This window comes from Calidris pugnax, unplaced genomic scaffold (genome assembly GCF_001431845.1).
Source record: "Calidris pugnax isolate Ruff unplaced genomic scaffold, ASM143184v1 scaffold28, whole genome shotgun sequence".
Taxonomy (NCBI): domain Eukaryota; kingdom Metazoa; phylum Chordata; class Aves; order Charadriiformes; family Scolopacidae; genus Calidris; species Calidris pugnax.
This window is the reverse complement of record NW_015090842.1, coordinates 10120442-10138764: the sequence shown is the minus strand read 5'-3', so window position 1 is coordinate 10138764 and position 18323 is coordinate 10120442. Positions and strand designations below refer to the sequence as shown.

Here is an 18323-nt window from a genome sequence, read left to right as displayed (position 1 = left end):
GCTTGTATCTGTCATTCTGCTTCACTTGGTGCAAGAACTTCCTTTTATGTTAAGGGAATGGAACCATTAAAACACCACGATATATTTCCTGCCTTCTCATTTTCAACCTTGCAGACAGGATTTCCATTATTGGGCCATCTACCAACAGTATCTTCCAGCACCTTCCGCTTCTGGTGGCTGCGACGGAGACCTGGAGAAGGCCTGTGGGGTTATTATCAACACCATTCTGGATTCCTCACAAAGGTACTCTGTGTCATGACCTGCATTTCTGCAGTAGCAGTGGTTCTGCTAATGACCTTGCTGGCCAGGAGTTGTGAGCTTGGCCCCTGTGAGAAGTGATTCCCTTCTCACAGGTCTGGCTGGCGGTGAAAGCTGGGAGGTGGCTCCACATGACTCACTGGTCTTTGCATAAGAGTCTTGCTTTAGGTGACAGAGGTCTGGGGCTGAAGTCACAGATAGTCCCTTGTCTGTCTGTCTTTAAGTTGAATTTGTATTCAGATTTGTTTGGCCAGACAAGCATCAGTGCCCCTGAGGAAGTGGCTGAAGCTGGAAAATGAGGAGGGAGGGTTAGAAGAGAGTTGCTGTCTCACCTCCAGCTTATTTAAGGAACATTAATGTTAAAGCTTTATGTTCATCTGAAGCCATTTGGCTTTATTTGAATTTCATTACCCTCCTGGGCTAACAGGGTTAGTTACCTGCTGTGTCTCTTAATTTCAGGTTGGACCTGGGTAGCTGTGGCCAATCGAAGACGTCGGTCAATCCTGATATTCTCTGCAAGCTGCAGGTGATTTCAGACTTTGATGTGTAGCAGTACGTTCAATCCTTGACTTTGACCAGTCAATGTATTTTCCAATACCTCCGTGTATGCAAGGCTGACATTCAGGTCTCAGATGCAAGCAGTGGCACGGAGATTGAGAGAGAGTGTGTAGCCCTGACAAACACTGTTTTCCTCCCCCTGACCCTCTCCTTGTTTAGGAGATGGTACTGGAGCTGCGCTGTAGGCGAAAGCTGCTTTCTGGCTGCGTGGATGCCCAGAGACACTTCCTGTTTGAAATTCTGCAGGAAAGGCTGAAAGACAGAAAAACCGGCTCCGCTTTGGGCGAGCAGTTGTGGAGGCAGCAGGAGCTGCTGCTGCACAGGAGGTAAATGTGGGTCTGGATGGCTGGGAATACCTTGAACAAAACTGCTCTTCAGAGTAATTACGGTGTGTACCTGCCAGCTGGGTGGCCTCCCCTGTGATTCCACAGCAAGTGAAAATGACATTAAATGTGATGGTGCAAGAGAGATTTATTCCCTGATACCCACATGACTTAGCTGTGTTTCGGCGTGCCACCTTGGGCTACGAGTTGACCCTGCCAGTAGACTGTATTTCAAAGACTATGCATCTTCACAGACTCTGTTTACAGCCAGTGACACTCTTAATGCCACCATTTGTGTTAACCGTTGTTAAATTACTCTGTTTGCTGCTGTAAATCTAGGTGTGCATTTCCATTTTTGAGCCATTGATAGTATCTTGGTGGTGCGTGTATCTCATTGAAATGCAGGTTCTTTTCTGGGTAACTGGAAAAATTCCTGGTGCAGTTTCTGTCAATGCATTAGAAATCCCTCACACGTGACATACTCCCAAACTCCCCTGAATATCAAAGGCACGTGCCCTGAGACCGTGGAGTCTGAGTTCTTGATGGTAACCTAAATTTTGCTTTTATTCCTCCCTGCTGAAGGATTCTGGTGGGGCTCCCTGCATCCGCTCTGATCATGACGTGTCAAAAAGGAAAGAAAACAGTGTTGGACTGTGAAGACTTTTTTCGTTTTGTAAACTCAGAGCTGGTAGGTGTCATTTGCCAAATGGTAATTTCTTGTTGGTAAATGCTCTAGATAAGGGGCTTAAACTTGGGTTTAGGACAGGAGTTAAAATGCAGCCAAACTTGAGACAAATTTAGCTTATATCAGAGTGTAGGGAGGTTCAACTCGTTGTGCTTGAGACTTTCCAACCCCTAGCTCTGCCCCCTCAGCACTGTCTGCTGTAGGATGACATTTAGGTTCATTCACTGAGAATTGTGGTGGCATTTTATGCTACTGAGAGAGAATCCTTGGGAAATAGTGTAGGCAAAACTGGGGTGGAGGTGGTCAGCATGTCAGTGGCAGGAGCTGGGTGTGCACAGTCCAGGGGTAAAGTCACCACGGGGCGATCAGAGTAGCCAGGTAATGGCTTGGCCGGTTCTGGAGCAGTAGGAGTGTTCTTTCCAGTTGTGTTGTTGATTACATTTATGTCTCTGGTACACACACATGCAGCAGCCTTGGGAGTGTCTCTTGTGGGGCTACGTCCTGTGCCACCTTTTCTTCATTTGTTGACAGCAGGTTAGAGAAAAACCTGCAATGTTCCTATAGAGGCCTGGAAGTAGGGGACTGAGTGTGAGCTCTTCTCCAATTTCTCTGTTATATCAGGGCATTAAACTAATTTTCTGTGTGTAGAGTGAGATTCTGCTCATCCTCCTGTGTTATGTACACTAGGAAACATTCAGAAACACCCCTGCAGCTTCCCGGGGCAGATTGTTTGACTTGCAGGTCCCCCAGAGCACTGTTCTGTGCTCTGAGGACAGTTATGGTTTCTACTTATTCATCCTGACTGATGGCCTTTCCAAGCCCTCCTGCACAGCCAGAAACCTCCATTCATTCCAGGGCTGTTCATCAAACTGCCTCTGCCGTCCCCAACACGTGGCGAGCAGCGCTGCCTGATGTGCTCTCCAGTGCTGGGACTGTAAAGGACCACTGAGGCAGTGCTGTGGCTTTATATAGAAACCAAGTTTCTGTGTTCTGAACTGATACTCAGGATCCTGCAGGATGATTTTGTGCTGAGTCCTGTTGTGCCAGGCACCCAAAAAAACCCAAAACCATAATTCAAAAGGGAAGGAATGATTTTTTTTTTTTTTCTCTCCTTGTCTTCCCGTAGAAGAACGTGTGTTCCAGAGGGTACGCGCTCTCCTACGACATCACCGCTCACTTCTTCAGGGTAACTGCTGCTTTTGTCACTCTGATCTAGCCAGAATATATCTTTCTTTACCAGGATGCCTGACTATATGCTATTCATAGCAAAGAGATGTGCCACTTGTACCCTTGTTCTGAGAATCCTGGGTGTAAATTCCAAAAAGAGCAGCAGTAATTCAGGAGAGTGAAGTACCAGGAGGAAGCAGTGGGAGAGGTGAATTTTAATACAATGCAGCAAAGCCGGCGGGGGAAGGAGAAGCTGTTGGGCACACGCTTCTTTTGCTGAGCCATGCTGACCCCTACAGTTATCTTGGATTAGTTTACACATGGCTTGGTGAGGTACTACAAAGCAGCAAGGACATATGTGTGTTGTCATCTTGTAATTTATCCTCTTCCAGGGCCTGCTTAGTGCCAGCTTGGACTGTGAGGAATCAGCAGAAGGGGTCAATGATGTTCTAACAGCATGTCAAACCAAATGTCCCATTCTGCTCTTCTCTGCAGCGGTAACTGCTCATATTTTTTCTTTAGAGTGCTAGATGAAAATTCAGCATCGGTTCAGAGTGTTTGTTTTAAACTTCATTTACTGTAAACTGTGAAGTGTGAGGGCAGTAATTCTTAATGCCTTTGGAAAATTGCAGTGTTTATTACCCTTGATATTGCTACATGCCCAGAGCTGGGCACCCAGCCTTGTTTTTGGAGCGTCACTACAGAAGCAGAACAGAAGCTGTTTAAGAGTGATAAAAGAAACCCCCCCTGGGGGGGTTCTCTTGATTTCAGATGCGCTATGGCAGGGGGGCTGGTTGTTACATGCCAAACCACCAAAAAGTCCATAAAGCACAGATTTTTTTTTTCTCCTGTGCCTAACTCTTCATGTGCTGTTTTACATGGGGTTACATGTTCTTGTTGCATGTGATAAGCACGTGCATCCCGTTTGTGGAACAGCTGAGTTTTGAGCTCCTGTATAGAGGGAGCAGAGCAGAGGTCCTGCTAGAGGGGTTTTAGGGCACCGTGGTCTGAACACGGTCACAAATGAGCCTCTTCGCATTTCCAGAATGTGGAAATTCTCATGTTTATTATCTGTGTATGTACAACTTGGACTTTTTCATTAAGGGGGGAAGAAAAACCCTTTCTCTGAGTACCTGGCTGAGATAGTAGTTGTCTGCAGGCAGGTATGCATTCTAACTACACCACCACTAACGCTGCTGGTTTCCATCTTTCTTCCTAGCTCTGGTGGCTGAGGCTGGAGCCAGTACTTTGCTCTCAGTGGAAGAGACTCTTTGGGACTCCACTTGCAGAAGAACTGGAAAGACTGAGGGAATGGCAGTCCTCGGCTACCAGGTGTGTGTGAGGAACCGAGCGTGGATCTGCAGGCAGGAGAACCTGCTTTTTGAGGGATCAGCGCCCAGGAGGCCTGTTCCATGAGGCAGGCTGGCTTTCAGCAGGCAGTATGAAATGCTAATGTGGACTGAGGCTTGTAGGACAGCTATATACAGATTCCTTTGCAGAGTTCAAACTCAAAATGGGTCATTGTAATTATTTAGTCTGGCCTTCTCTGTAATATGGGTCAGAGTGTTTCACCATAAGGAAAAGAGAATCTTTTTAGAGGAGACTGGAAGGCAGTCCTGGTTAGACAAACACTGGAAATAGCCTTTAGCACAGTGTTGAGTCATTCACTCGAGCTGCCGCACCCTTTGCTCCCCGGATTTGGTGAATCTCTGGTCTCCTGAAGCTACTGACTGCTTCTCTGTTGTATGCTTCCTTCTTTACCTGTTGTTACACTGTCTTGTTCAGCGTCCTGCAACTTTTCTCCAAAAACTGGGCATTTAGTATAAGAATCTCCTTGTAGGTTATTACAGGTAATAATCCCATGCTCCTGTAGTAGACTGTAGAGTTAACTACCTGTCCAACGTCTAATAAAAGAGATTTGGGAATGCTGCTGTCTGTTTCTAGACTTTATTTTTTTTTTAAACTGTCTCCATGTAGCATCCAACTGCAGGGAAAAAAAAATGGAGAGAATAATTTATTTTTTTTCCTGGTCCCAGTCACAAAGTTACACCCTTTGCCCAAGCCCCTGATTTCCTCCTCATTCACTGCTGTGAATTTTTTTTCCTTTTCTTCCTCCAAAACCATGACATGCTGGTTTTGTTTTCTAGCTTCCTTTCTTCAGGAGTGGTTTTCCCTCCCTCTGGCCCTCCTTGGATGTCAGCTGCCTTCCTCCATTGCACTGTTCAACAGCAACTGCCGCGTGGCCGAGAGAGAAACGCACTGAAGAGGCTGGGGGCCGACAAAGAGCAGGCAAGAGGATGCATTTTAAATGTCTGCTGTTCCCCACACTTGAAAACTGGAAGCAGAATGTCTTTAACTGAGAAACGGTTGTCCTGAGATACAGCTGTATCCCTGGTCAACCCTGTTGCGAAATCTTGCTGGTGGCTCGTAGATAAAGCGTAGCTGTAAATTACCAGTTGCTAAATACTTGTCCTAGAGGCAAAGTTGTTCCAAACTTAAACTTTTAACTCAGATACTGGCTCCTCTGTGAAGTCAGGGAGGATTATTAAATGGCTGCTTTAAAAACTGAAGCTGGAGAGAGCGCTGCAGAGATTGAGAGCTCAGTCCATGGCACGCTAGGATCGCCTGTCTCTGATAAAAGAGCGGTCCTTGTGAATTTTAGCTCGGGCAATTGGCTGGGAGGTTAAGGAGATGCAGGAAGTTTGTGAAACAGCCAGGAATGCGGGCATTTTAAGGGCTCTGGGAAGATGTGCTGGGAATCCCAGGAACAGACCTCCTGAGGGTTTTACCAAGTCTGTTCCAGGAAATGCCTCTTCCATTTCGCCATGCTCAGTGCCCTCCGTGCATGGGAATTCTCTGAAGGGCCCTGCTGAGGCGGAAGCCGAGCTCCTGCCCGGCAGTTCTGTCTGTTGGTCTTCCAGGGAACAGTCGGGACCAGAGCTCAGTGTGGGGAGTGTCCCTGTGCTGAGACGTTCACAGTAAATAGTGTTGAAGCGGAACTTGTGCCTTACTATTTAGTCTTTAAGTTTTATTGCTCCGGGCAGCAGTTACGGTAGCGGCTCCTCTTGTTACGGGATTGATTCCTCCACTGTTTATACTGGTCTAGAGCCAAAAGCTGCTACTTAGAAACCGGGGTCACTGAGTTGATATGAGCATTTAGTACAGATGGAGTAACAGCGGCTTTCACCTCAAAAATCTGCCTTGAGACAGGAGGAGGACGCCAGGAAGGGATGTGGTAGGGATCCAGAAGTGTGATAGCAAGTGTATGGCGGGGCAGGATTATGATGCACTTGCTGAGATGGGAGGCTGCACAGCATCTGCTGGTGGCATGCTGGCTGTGGACCAACATTAGCTCTCCTCCAGGTTTACACCTGTGGTAGCTCACTCAGTTTTCCCTGTATTTTCCCTGTATTTGGGAGAAGTTGTCATCTGATGATCTTGCTTTGAGAACAGTGACTTCAGTGTGGAATTTACCCTGAGAAGCAGTGAGGGATGCCAGGCTGCACTGTCTTCTACAAACCCACTGCCTTCACCTGGAAGGAACAGTAGTACAGTTCATCCAGGTCCATCCTGGGAACGTACTCGGTGAAATGTTATTTCCTGATTGCAAAAGTGCAAGTTCTGAGTCGCCACCGCAGATAAAACTAACAGGCAGTCTCTTTTCCTTGCAGCTTCTTGTTTCTCTGCTGTTCTTCTCACTCATGGATCTCATCTCAGCAAAAATAGCACCAAAGGTAAATTCAGCCCCGAGGGAATTCTCATGACACTAAACGTGTCTGATCTGCTTGGTTTGCTGCCTAAAAATGCTTTGTACTGGTACTGTGAAGGCTGGTAGCTTGTTCTGCCAGAAGGAAGGGATCAGCAACATCCCAGACAGAGCCCACTGAAAGCCCTTCTGTTCCTATCAGATTAAACCTGTATTTCCCTCTAACTGACGTTATCTCCCCTTTCACTGTGGCAGCTTTTATTTCTCTTCCTGAATGACTTACTATTTTCAGTTCCCTGTTCAGAATTTACACCTCCCAGGTAGTGCAGGAACCTCATATCTCACGCTTGGCTTTTGTGTAGCATTTCACATTTGTTAAATGATGTTCTTCCCCAAGGCTGGAAACGTTCATATTATTTCACAGGAGAAGAGGTCCCCAACACGGAGGAGCATTGGTTTCCAGATGATTTAATGCTATTAAATGAAGGAGCAAAGATGACAAGTTTCTTCCAGCAGCTGTCTGCCCTAAGCCACCTCCCGTCTGTGAATGCTCGTTTCTGTCCCTTTGCTGCCTTCTCAGCTTTGAAGTGCAGCCGTTTGTGTAGTCACCCAACAGATGGGATCGGGGGAGCAGATTCAAGTTCAAAATAATCATCTGGTCTCGTAGTCTGTCTTTGGGAGAGCACGGAGGAAGAGTCGTTGAGGAAAGAAACATCTTGAGCAAAGAGATCTGGGAGGTTGTTCCAAGTAAAATGAGTAATGCAAAAAAAAAAAACCAAACCCACAACTCAAACCAATCCCAAGACGTACTGTCACTGGAAAGGTTAGAGGGGGGGAAAAAACCTGCTGTAGGGAGCTTCGGTGCAGGACGTGCGGTGGCTTCTGTGCTGAGCACTGCTGGGAAGGAACAGGTTGCTCATTGAGACCACTTCTCCCTCTCCCACAAATCACTCTCAACTGAGCCCTGTCGTGGCCTGGTTTGGTGACGAAGGCACCGCGTTACCCCGTGCCTGATTCCCAGGAGAGGGGAAGGCCTTGGGCTAAAGGTCCTTTAACAGAGCACTTCATGTACAGTCTCATGAGGGGGTTCCTTTCTGTTTTGATGCAACTAAAGCCTATGACCTAGAACTAGAACTAGACCTGTCCTTTCTGACTTGCAGGAAGGAGTGGATTTTCAGACGTCTCTGGAATGGTCCCTGGAGATCTTGCAATGCCTGGAAGACAGGGGCATGTCCTGGCCACTTCTCTTCCATTCAGCAGAGAAAGGTGAGCGAGTCCTGCCTCCAAGGGGTGGGAAGGCGAGGTTCAGTGCTGGACAGGCACATCCCATCTCTTTAATTAATGAGAGTGTCTGTAAGAAGGAACTGATGGCCCTTTGTATGCAGCACAAAAAATACTTGAGTAAAAGCTGAGAACATTCTGCTTCTACCCTGCAGTATGGTGACCCAGCTGATGATCAGGAACAACTGAGACTCAGTACTGTTCCCTCTGGAAAAAAAAGCCTCACAGGGTCCCCACACCCAAGCACTAATGTTTATTGTGGGCTGGAAAGAAACTGCAGGCCCTGTGCTGCTGTAGAAGTATGGAAGGTGGCGTGAGGACCACTCAAGATGCTTAGTGCTTCTCTCTGGCTGTTGCAGATTCCAGAAAATACTGTGTCCTGCGCAGCGCAGCCTCAGACCGTCACGTCCAGCTCTTGCCTGTTGCATTCTACAGGTAATGTCCTGCTGGGCTCAGAAGGGAGGTGTTCCTGAGGGGGATGTGGCTGATGGTTTGCAGGTACAGCAGCTGGTGCAGAGGTAACTACTGCTGGCCTGTGGGTGAGCTGAGCCCTTGCCTTAGCTGTGCAGGAGAGGATACTTCATCATGGCAGGGTTGCAGTTTAATAAGCCCCATGTCTTTTGCTACAAGTTTCCCTTCAGCTTTGTGCTCCAAACAGGGGTGTCCCTGGCCGCCCTCCTGCAGCAGGGTGGCCCTGCACACAACGGGACAGTGGCAAGAGCACCAGCTGTGTTTGCTTTGTGTCTTTCTGTGTTTGAGTCTACCATGGAACCAGTGCTAACCAGGCACGGTGTGTGACCTCCTCTAGCCTCACCCCCTGCTTTCACCACGAGCTGCTCACCAGGGAGCAAACCTTCTTCTACGTGGCGCTCGATTTGTACATCCAGCTGCTTCGGCTCTTTGTGGAAGGGAAAGACCTGCCACAGCCTGAACAGATGGGGCAAAGCCCAGACTCCACAGAGCACGTGAGTGAACCTCCATGTCTCTTTTTTTCCCTCTTGTAACTGTGAATCCTATTCTTTATCCCTTCCCCTGCCACTTCCAGTAGCCCTCTTTGCTGTAGAAGCAGAGGTAGCATGTGTGGCTGCCTTTGTGGGCAGTCAGCTCACTCGCACCCTGGGGCTGAGAAGCTGCTGGTGCTGCTGTCCTGCTGCTGCTGGAAACCTGAGCTGCCTCCCTGCTCTTCCACAGGACCTGGGGGTGGATGTAGTCACGGATCGAGTGATCTGTGTAACCTGTGAATAGCCCCTAGGTGCTGGGTAGGGGTTCCTGGTTCACTTTTGAAGAGCTGATAAGTGACATTGTGCTTGGTCTTGATCAGCCATGTCTCTTCTCTGTGTCCTCCAGGGGGATCCCTTGGAGGTGATCTTCACGGCCCGGCGGTTCCTGCTTGGTGCCATCCCGCGATGCCCTGTCCAAAGCTTTGGAAACATACAACCGGTGAGTGCAGATTTTTTTTCCTCTTCCCCCAATATGTGAGAGCTGGGAGTGCCGTTTCTGTAGCCTTTCCCGGGGAGCTGATCCTGTACTGGTGCTGCTCAACCCGACGCAGGCTGCATTTCTGTGAGACATTTGGGAGGGGTGGAGGACACCTGCTGCTCAATCAGTGCTATAGCCACGTCCTCCCTCTCCATCTTTCTCAGCAACATTAAACGCTGCCCTCGTGCAATCTCGCTCCCACCACGTGCTTAATGCTTGGTCTTGGGGGAAATATCCAGCACAGCTAAATGGCAGGTGCTGGAAGCTTCCCACAAGCATTTTGTTGTCAGCCAGGAGACTCTTTATTATTTCTGTGTGAGTCGGCAGCAGCTTCCCCCTCTCCTCTACCTCTGCTTTGCTGAGAAACAGCAAAACAATGCAGCGTTGCTGTAACTCGCTTTGTGGCAGCATGAGCAGGTCTAACCCTGGCTGTTTGCCCTCTCCCCAGCTACTGGCCTCCTGTGAAGAACTTGACCCAGAGCTGAGAGCCACCCTCCTGCACTTCTCAAGTCCCACCACATCCATGGAGCTGGACGAAGACCTGGTCCTGTTCTGAGGGACAGGTACCAGCACAGCAGGCTGAGCAGGACATCCTCACCACAGATAAGGTGCTACCTCTCTCACCAGCGCCTTTTCTTTCAAATTACTTTGTAAATAATTTATTACAAGCATAACCATGAAGCTCTTGTTACAATAAAAAGTAGGTTACAAATTTTTTTTTTTTCAGTTTAGACTCGCTTTGGGAATCATAATCTTTTTTTTTTGTTTGTTTTTCTTTTTCAAAACAAAATGTCTGCTTAAAGTTGTTCCCACTGTCCTGTGTACCCTTACAGCCACCTGAGGGCACTTTGGTACAGGCAGCACTTGTGCGGGTGGGGAACAGTTGTGGCCAACTCTGTTTCTACAACTGTGTGCGTGGGGAGAAGGGGGGGACCAGGAAGGGGCGCTGCCAAACATCCCTTCCCCTGGGATTAGACAGACTCTTAGTACAACACTGCTGAATCAGACGTGAGCATGGAGAATCACAGCATGATAACAAGCTTTTTCTGCGCAAGCTGAAGCTAATTCCACTGAGTTCTTTGGGAGACTAAAACGTAGATTAAAAATCTCCACTTCTGCCATATGGTTTCTACAGGGCTGGACTGGGAAAGCGTCCCCGTCCCCCCTCAGGTGGGCTCCTGCTGTGCAGTCACTTCTGGCTTTACTGCCTGGCTTTCTGAAGTCCCTGAAGTATTTAAGAGGAGAATGGGCTCTGGCTCCAGTGGCTTGGCTTTGTCCTGAGTCTGGGTCAGAGGGTGCACCATGGACATGTGGACGTTAAGGTTATGGGCCTTCTCAAAGCGTTTCCCACACTGGTCACAGGCAAACTCCAGCTCCGTCTCAGCTTTGTGTTTGGTCATGTGGTACTTGAGCGACGCTCGCTGTCTGCACTGGAAACCACAGATTTCACACCTGCAAGGCAAAGCAGGGGCTTAAGGGCTGAACCTAAGGCCACAGCTGTGGCATTTGCTCTTTGTCACACAGAGTAAGCCCACGAGAAGACAACCACAGCCTAAGAGCTGCTTGCTCACAGCACCTCCTACAACTACCTTGGTCAAGCAACACAATTCTCCTCCTCAGGCCTGCAGCTCAGCGCTGGTGGCTGAACACTGAACAGGAGTAGAAGGAGACGTAAGACTTGCTCAGCAACAGAAAGCTCTGGAGCACGCATCGTGGATGAACATTTGAAGTGATTCAGCCAGGACACTGCCAGCTACAGGCATGGACTTACTCTGGGCTAAGGACAGCAATCGTGAGAGCTCAGCAGAACCTCACCGTCCCCTCTCTTAGCTACAAACGGATGGTTGGTGTGCACTTACTGGAGGGGCTTTGCTCCCGAGTGCCGCATCTGATGGACCGAGAGGTGTTTGCGTTGCTTAAAGGTCTGCCCACATTCATCACAGATATAATTACGTACCTCTGCAATGGAAATAAGGAGAGAGTCATCCATTCTGCTCATTTTCTTAGTACATGAAATGCATCCACACAGCTGCCCACGCTCACTGGTGGAGTCTGAATTCCTCCCCCTGCCTCACATCCCCCGCGTGATGGCTTGTTACACGTTTACAGGCAAGGCAAACAGTTCTACACCCCACACACAATCTTGCCACGGCACCTACAAGCTTTGTGCAGCGAATCCTTGGGTGTTTGTAACACCCGTCGTGAGTAGAGCCGGCTGGGACACACCTGTGTGAATGAGCTTCACGTGACGCTGCAGGTACCGGTCAATCATGAACACCTTGTTGCAGCCAGGATGAGGACAGGGCCTCTCCCGAACCTCCTCATGGTGCTCCTTGATGTGTTTCTGTGAAGAAAGGACAGAAATTCTACCATTGATCATCTAGTGGCAATCAGGGCTGCATTCTCCCCGGTGGAAAAGGGGGATCCCCCAATAAACGAGACCCCCATCTTGGCAGGCTCACACTGCACACTGGGAAAAACCAGAGATTTGCATCCAAATCTCTCCCTGGCAGCAGGGGCTTTCACAGGACACAGCAAAGCTTGTTCCAAGGGCTGCTGCCGAGCCAGCGGCAGATTTCCAGAACAGCAGGAGCACGTGGAGCCAGAGCAGCTCCTTTTGCTTTTAGGGAGCACAGAAAAAGGCCTGCGACTGCTTCGTTCAGGCACTTGCTGCCTCCTGCAGAGCTGGGCAGTGACTTAAACCTGCCACAGATCCTCTCCTCATAGGGAAGCTGCTCTGTAACACTCGAAGCTATCGGTCTGGGACCCCAACTCACCTTCATGCCATCCGCCCCTCTGTAGACAGCCGTGCATCCCTGGTAAGGACACTTGTAAATGGTGGGCAGCTCCTCCCTGCAAAGCAGAGGCCAGCTGTCAGCCAGCGTGCCGGGCACGGGGGTGCTGCCCGGCCCCCGCCTCCTCCTCGTTACCTTTCACATTTGATTTTTTTTTTCCAGCCTGGCTTAGGCCCCGGCTTCTTCCTTATTTTGGGCTCTTCCGCCTTCTTTGCGTCTTTGCTGTCGCTTTTCTTGCTAGAAACCCTTCGAGAAGGAGCAAGGGAGAAGGAGAGGGGTTTAATATTCCCATGTTGGTTTCAGTCCTCCCACCTAATGGTCCCCGAGCGCGACGCCCGGTGTGACGGCTGAGCCTGACGCTTGACCTGGCAAAGCAGGAGCACGTGTACATCAAGTCCACGTGAGCTGAGCTACGGTAATTAGCTGGGCCAGGGGAAAACGAACAGCTTCAACCTAATGGGGAGGGAGCTCGGGGAACAGGGGTGCTGGGGGCAGCGCTGCGAGCCCCAGGCAGGGATGCAGAGGGAAACAGGCCGTAAAGGAAAGCGATGGTGTTGGCCCAGCTGAGTCCAGCCCGGCACAAGCAGAGGGGAGGTGGGCACCAGCCCTCCCCCTCATCCACAGAGAGCTCTGCCAACCGCACCGCGAGCCCCTTACTTCTTTTCGGGGTAAGGCTCGAAGGAGTCATCTGAAGATTGCACGTTTCTCTTCTCATTTTCATCGTCACTCAGGAAGTCCCTTGAGAGAGAGAAGGTGCCCGTTACTGACACGGCAGCGGGCTGGGACTGCAGCACCCGCGTCTGCAGCAGCAGCAGCAGCAACTCGTGTTCTTCGCTCCCAGCGCATCCGTCTCCCCCACAGCGCGGCAGCCAACGCTCCACGTGTCCTCCTCCTCCCCCGGCATCATCTCCCCAAGCAAACACAGCAAATAGCAAAATCGGGTCCTTTCAGGACTAGAATCTCCGTAAGAATAATTGAACCACTGTCAGGAGAACAAAAAACGGCTGTTACTGAAAAGATCTATTCATTGTTGAGGGACGTTGCCACCGCTCTCTACGCTAGGAGAGGTAATTTTGGAGATCACAAATGTAATACAATTGTCTGGCGCGGGTTAATTAAGCTGCACGTCATTCCGTATTTCCTCACACGTAGCAGCCAGATAGGTTTTGCTTTTTCTTTTGCCTTCTTTTAAGCCTTAAGCCATACGAGAAGCAATTCATTCTGAAGGCAGGAAACAGGCAATAAATTGTTGTGACACCTTTTAATGTGACAGCTGGCAGATTTAGCTGACACACTGAAATAAGTCAGTACTCGGCCACTTGGTACTTTAGACTCAGAATGACTGGACTCAGTTATCAGTTATTTACAAGCCTCACTTTAAATACCTACGTTTGAAGGACTTAGCCAATTCTTTGATCGTAAAGACTACTAAGCTGCCAGTGTCCCTCCCACGCCCCTTCCCATTCAGTCGTTCCCCCTGTGAGCAAAGGGGGTGATTTCTCCCTTCCCACTGCTCTTCTGCATCCCCATCCCCGCAGCAGCAGCCAAGGTGAATTGCTCCGAGGCTGGAGCAGCGACACCCAGACCCAAGCAAACCTCCCCCTTGCACGGTTCCTTTCCCAGAGCAGAGGGAGGCAATGAAACAGGACCAGGTTTGCTGGAAGCAGCCAACAAACACAGAGAGCACGCGCGTGTGCAAACCCCCTCCCTCCCCTGCAGCAGAGGTGGCGAGGAGGGGTGTTCAGCACGTTGGCGGCGTGAGCTTCATCACAGCCACGGCAGAGCCACTGTCCTGCCACCTCCCATGCCAGTTCCAAGGGGCCCCGAGGGCCAGGTCACTGGTGGAGAAAGAGCTCTCCAAGGTGGGTCATTTCATACTCGCAAAGAAGACATTAAGGCTATTTTAAACCCACTCTTCTCTCACCCCTCAGAAAGGTCACTGAACTCGTCTTTTACCCGCTCATCCGACGTTGCAGACAGAACCTGCTTCCCACTCAACTGTCCTAGGGAATGAAGGAGAACACGGTGCGTTACGAGGAAAAGCAGCAAAAAACAAGCCAGCAGAGAGAGCTGCCGAGGAGGAACCCACCACTCCAGGTTCGTTCAGTGTGACTCACACCACGTGGTAATACATGCTACACAACTTAATGATTATTTAGACCAAAAGCCTTGTCTCCCATGCTCAGGAGAGCCTTTAGCCTGTGGTTCCCACAAGCATCTTTTGGTTTCCCCCATGACACCTGCTCCGTAACTGACAGACTTGCTTTCCAGCAGTGGACATCTGTCTTGGCTGTCAGAGCTAAACACAGCCTGACTTCTGCAACTCAAAATCGGTGTTAATGCCTCTCTTCTGGAAGCGGCATTTAGGGGGAGCTCAGCAGTAATCCCACGTTAACTCAGCCCAACAAAAAGCCCACCCGGCAACTTTGTTTTGTGGACAGAAGGGGCTCCTGCTGTTGGCCATCACCTGCAGCCACAGTGGGGCCGGGGAAACCCTTCCTTGCTGGAATACGGACAGGGTTTGGATTGAGCAGAAAGAAATGTCTGGCAAATGTGCTGCTGGAGAACCAGTGACTGTTCTGCACTGCTCGACAGGCACATGTTCCCCGGCAAGAGCAAGGCAGCAGGGTCTCACCAGCCAGGAGCAGCAACGGCCAAGTCTTGCCCCTCCATCAGAAGGGGAAATAGTGCACAGGGTGAGGAGACCGGCTCTTTTTGTGATGCAGTTGGCTGATCCCGTGCTCCCCCTTCCCTTCAGCAAGGCTCAGCATAGAATCATAGAGCAGAATCATAGAATGGTTAGGGTTGGAAGGGACCTCAAAGATCATTGAGTTCCAACCCCCCTGCCATGGGCAGGGACACCTCCCACCAGACCAGGTTGCCCAAAGCCCCATCCAGCCTGGCCTTGAACACTTCCAGGGATGGGGCATCCACAACTTCCCTGGGCAACCTGTTCCAGTGTCTCACCACCCTCATAGTAAAAGATTTCTTCCTGATATCTAATCTGAATCTTTTTTCTTCCAATTTAAAACCATTTCCCCTTGAGAGCATCCCCAACCAGAGGCGATTCTCTGGGCAAGCTGCACTCCCCAGCTGGGATCTGTGTCCTCCCTGGGGACCAGCAGTCCCCAAGGGAGGGGGTCCAGCCCCACCATCGCTCCCTGGGCCCGCTCTCCAGCTTTTTACCCTTCCCCAGAGGCCTGGGGGGGAGATCAGAAGGCAAATCCCTTACCTGTGGCACTGCTCAGTGGTGACACGGGCTGCGGCAGGGCTTTCTCCTGTAAGGAGGCCGGGCTGTCCAGTTGTGAGTGAGATGAATCCCTGTTCTGCGGCGGCTCATTCTCCTCGTTCAGTGGCACCGATGTGGTCCCTTTGTTTGCGGGCTGCTGGCAAGGAGTTGTCCTTACTGGTGCATGCTGGGGCTTGGGAGCAGAAACAGCCTCGGCATTGTCTGCCCCGTTGTCGGTCAGGCGCTGCGCCGTGCTCTTGTTCCACTCCCGTTTGACGGACAAGGCGTTGTCGACGAGCAGGGTGCTACAGTCCGAATCCGTATCCATGACGTAGTCGTGCCCGTCCCCGCAGCCCCAGACGGCGCGGATGATGCCGCAGTACTCGGAGGAGAGCACGCTCTGCAGGCTGGGCACCGAGGGGCAGCTCCCGGCGTGCGCGTGCGCCCAGGTCACCAGGCTGTGCAGGCACTGGGGGCTGGAGGTGATCAGGTCGACTGTCGGAAGGGAGAGGCAGCAGGCGCAGAGTCAGTCTCCTGGGACAGTGAAGGGCACTGCCAGCCCCAGGGAGGGACAGAGAGGGACCTGCCCCACCTCGGGGAGGGGACAGGGCTGCGGACCCACTCCTGCACCACGTTTCTGCGTCAGAAGGCAGGTGGGAGACACCCTAAAGGTGCTGTGCCCAGATGGGCCGGGGCAGGGGCAGTGCCATCAACTGCCAATATAATTAATGTTACAGCTAAAAGTGTATTTCACAGCTGAAAGTTTATTTCTAATTGCCCCCAGTGTCTGACAGTGGCTGGGACAGGCCTGGCACTGCCACCCAAACCCACCCTGCCCACTCTTCGTACCCCCCCTGCGCCTGTTCAGCTCAGCTCAGGGAGGCTGGTGCCAGCGAAGGTCCTCCTGGGGAGTGAGGAGAGGGAACCATAACCAGCCAGAGCCGGGCACCGTCCCTGTGCCGAGGGATGCAGGAACCACCCTGCCGAGTGGCCATTCCTCGGCACCCCTAAAACCCAGCCTTTTCTTGATGGTATCACAGAAAGAGAAGGAAAAAGCTCCAGGAGCAGGCACTCACCCAGGCAGGAGGCACCTCCTTCCGTGCCCGGCTGGTCCTGGGACGCGCCGCTCCTGCAAAAGCCAGAACAGCACAGTGGGGTCTCAGGGTGGGTTACGGAGGGACCACACGCCAACAGATGGCAATTTAACTACTCCCAACAACTCCCAAAAAGAAAAGAATCACAACGTACTTTCCTTTCGACTTCATGTGGCCCGTGGGAGACGCGTTCACCCTCTGGATGAACGTCCGGAGGACGCTGCGGCATTTGTAGAACTGGGCATGGCATTTCTTGCAGACGAACTGGGGGAGCGCGGGGTCCTGCCGCACCGCCACGCCGACCAGCCGCTGGAAGTCGGTGAAGAAGACCTGATCCACGCGGCGCTGCTTCTCCGAGTTCTCCCCCATCACGGGCACCTTCCCGAAGGCATTGCGCAGGCTCCTGGAGGAGAACTTCCCGTGGCAGAGGCGACAATACCCGGTGCTCAGGGCTCTGCCAATTCCTGCCAGGGAAGGATGGGACACAGCTGCTGGGATCCTACAGCCCTCTGAAGGACACAGCATGCTGGAAGGTGTTCCCCTTCTGATCCGGGCTGCCTCCGAAGCCCTGGCTTCAGCACAAGCACAGAGAAGCCAGGTAGGAAGAGAGAGACCTTCCCCATGACCCTCCCCAGCAGATCACTGCAACTGACTGACCCCAAAATCGGCCTTTCTGGCCCTAATACCCCAGTGGAGGAACCTCCTGGCGGCTGCAGCGTTCTCAGGGCTTGTTCGCACAAGTTTGTGCTTTTGCCAACGCCGTCCCTCGACTTAAGTAGTTCTTCTCCCTCCCCAGTGTTTATCTCCAAAGTATTTATAGCTGGCGGCCGTGTCCCTCAGCCGCTGCGAGCCCAAGCCACCCCATCTCCTGCAGCCCCCGATTCTCGGCCACCCTGGAGCGGGGCAGGGAGCTGGGGTGGGGACACACACACACACACACAGCTGGAAGCGGGGAGCAAAGCCCACCCGGAGCAGCGGGGCAGGACGCCAGACAGGTCTCCAGCTCCCAGTTCACTGCCTTATGCTGCTCTCCCGCCCCATCCCCTGACATCCCTGCTCCATGGACCACGGCTCCATCTCCTCCACCATCAGAAAACTCCCCGATGCCACCTCCGCCGTGCCCTGATGTCACCCAGCCGTGCCCTAACCCCTCCGGGGATAGGGACGGGGCAGGGTCCTGCCCGCAGCCCCCGCCCACACCACAGCGACCGGAGGTCCCACCGCACACCGGAGACGGCCCGAGGCGGGGAAAAAGGGCAATGCTTTGTCGTTAAGAGCCCCGACTTTAAGCCGTTTGGCGACCACACTTATCTCCCGCCCCCAGCTGGGCTACCGGCCGCCTCCCACACCGGGGCCGGAGCCCCCCGAGGGCGGAGGGAGGGCGAGCTCCCGACCGCCCGCCCTCCCTCTCGTCCTGCTGCCCTCCCCCGTTCCTCGCTATTTACCGGCAGCCCCAGCCCTGTCAGGGGTGAAGCCCCGTAAGAGCAAACCAGGCCCCGGGGGACACGGAGCCCCGCTCCCGGGGAACGGCGCCCCGCTCCCGGACAGAGCCCCAGGGCGCTGGGGGAGAGGCGGTAGCGGCGGGACCCGGCCCTGACAGCCCCACGCACCCACTGCCCCCCGGGGCTTCACCGGGACCGCTTCCCCCCGCCCGCCCCGGGCCTCACCTGCCTCCGGGGCCCCGCTGAGGGCGGCGGGCCGTGTCCAGGCGGCCGCCGCCGCCGGCTCCCACCCCGCGGGGGGTTCGG

At 52.2% G+C, this 18323-nt stretch overlaps 2 protein-coding genes across 3 annotated transcripts in view; one reads left to right on the top strand and one right to left on the bottom strand.

Annotated features, from left to right (window-relative positions):
- The window catches only part of FANCA (Fanconi anemia complementation group A), a 37400-nt gene extending 27231 nt beyond the window's left edge, over window positions 1-10169 (top strand). Inside the window, exons 30-43 of one of the 2 annotated variants that reach the window (XM_014942507.1) lie at window positions 115-243; window positions 718-784; window positions 976-1142; window positions 1722-1827; window positions 2951-3010; window positions 3384-3488; window positions 4211-4323; window positions 5139-5280; window positions 6663-6725; window positions 7858-7963; window positions 8338-8413; window positions 8787-8943; window positions 9326-9418; window positions 9906-10169. In XM_014942507.1, the coding sequence (XP_014797993.1) occupies window positions 115-243; window positions 718-784; window positions 976-1142; window positions 1722-1827; window positions 2951-3010; window positions 3384-3488; window positions 4211-4323; window positions 5139-5280; window positions 6663-6725; window positions 7858-7963; window positions 8338-8413; window positions 8787-8943; window positions 9326-9418; window positions 9906-10013 (1492 nt within the window). In that variant the 3' untranslated portion in view covers window positions 10014-10169. The remainder of the gene's footprint in view (window positions 1-114; window positions 244-717; window positions 785-975; window positions 1143-1721; window positions 1828-2950; window positions 3011-3383; window positions 3489-4210; window positions 4324-5138; window positions 5281-6662; window positions 6726-7857; window positions 7964-8337; window positions 8414-8786; window positions 8944-9325; window positions 9419-9905) is intronic. The other variant, XM_014942508.1, reaches the window with a different exon arrangement.
- On the bottom strand, window positions 10146-18318 carry ZNF276 (zinc finger protein 276; the record flags this gene model as incomplete). The annotated part of the gene is made up of 11 exons (XM_014942154.1): window positions 10146-10909; window positions 11317-11416; window positions 11684-11801; window positions 12235-12310; window positions 12388-12498; window positions 12910-12990; window positions 14177-14255; window positions 15485-15976; window positions 16558-16610; window positions 16730-17039; window positions 18243-18318. Coding segments are annotated over 11 exons (1782 nt in total), but the record flags the coding sequence as incomplete, so codon positions are not given.
- Between the last annotated feature and the right edge of the window lie 5 nt (window positions 18319-18323).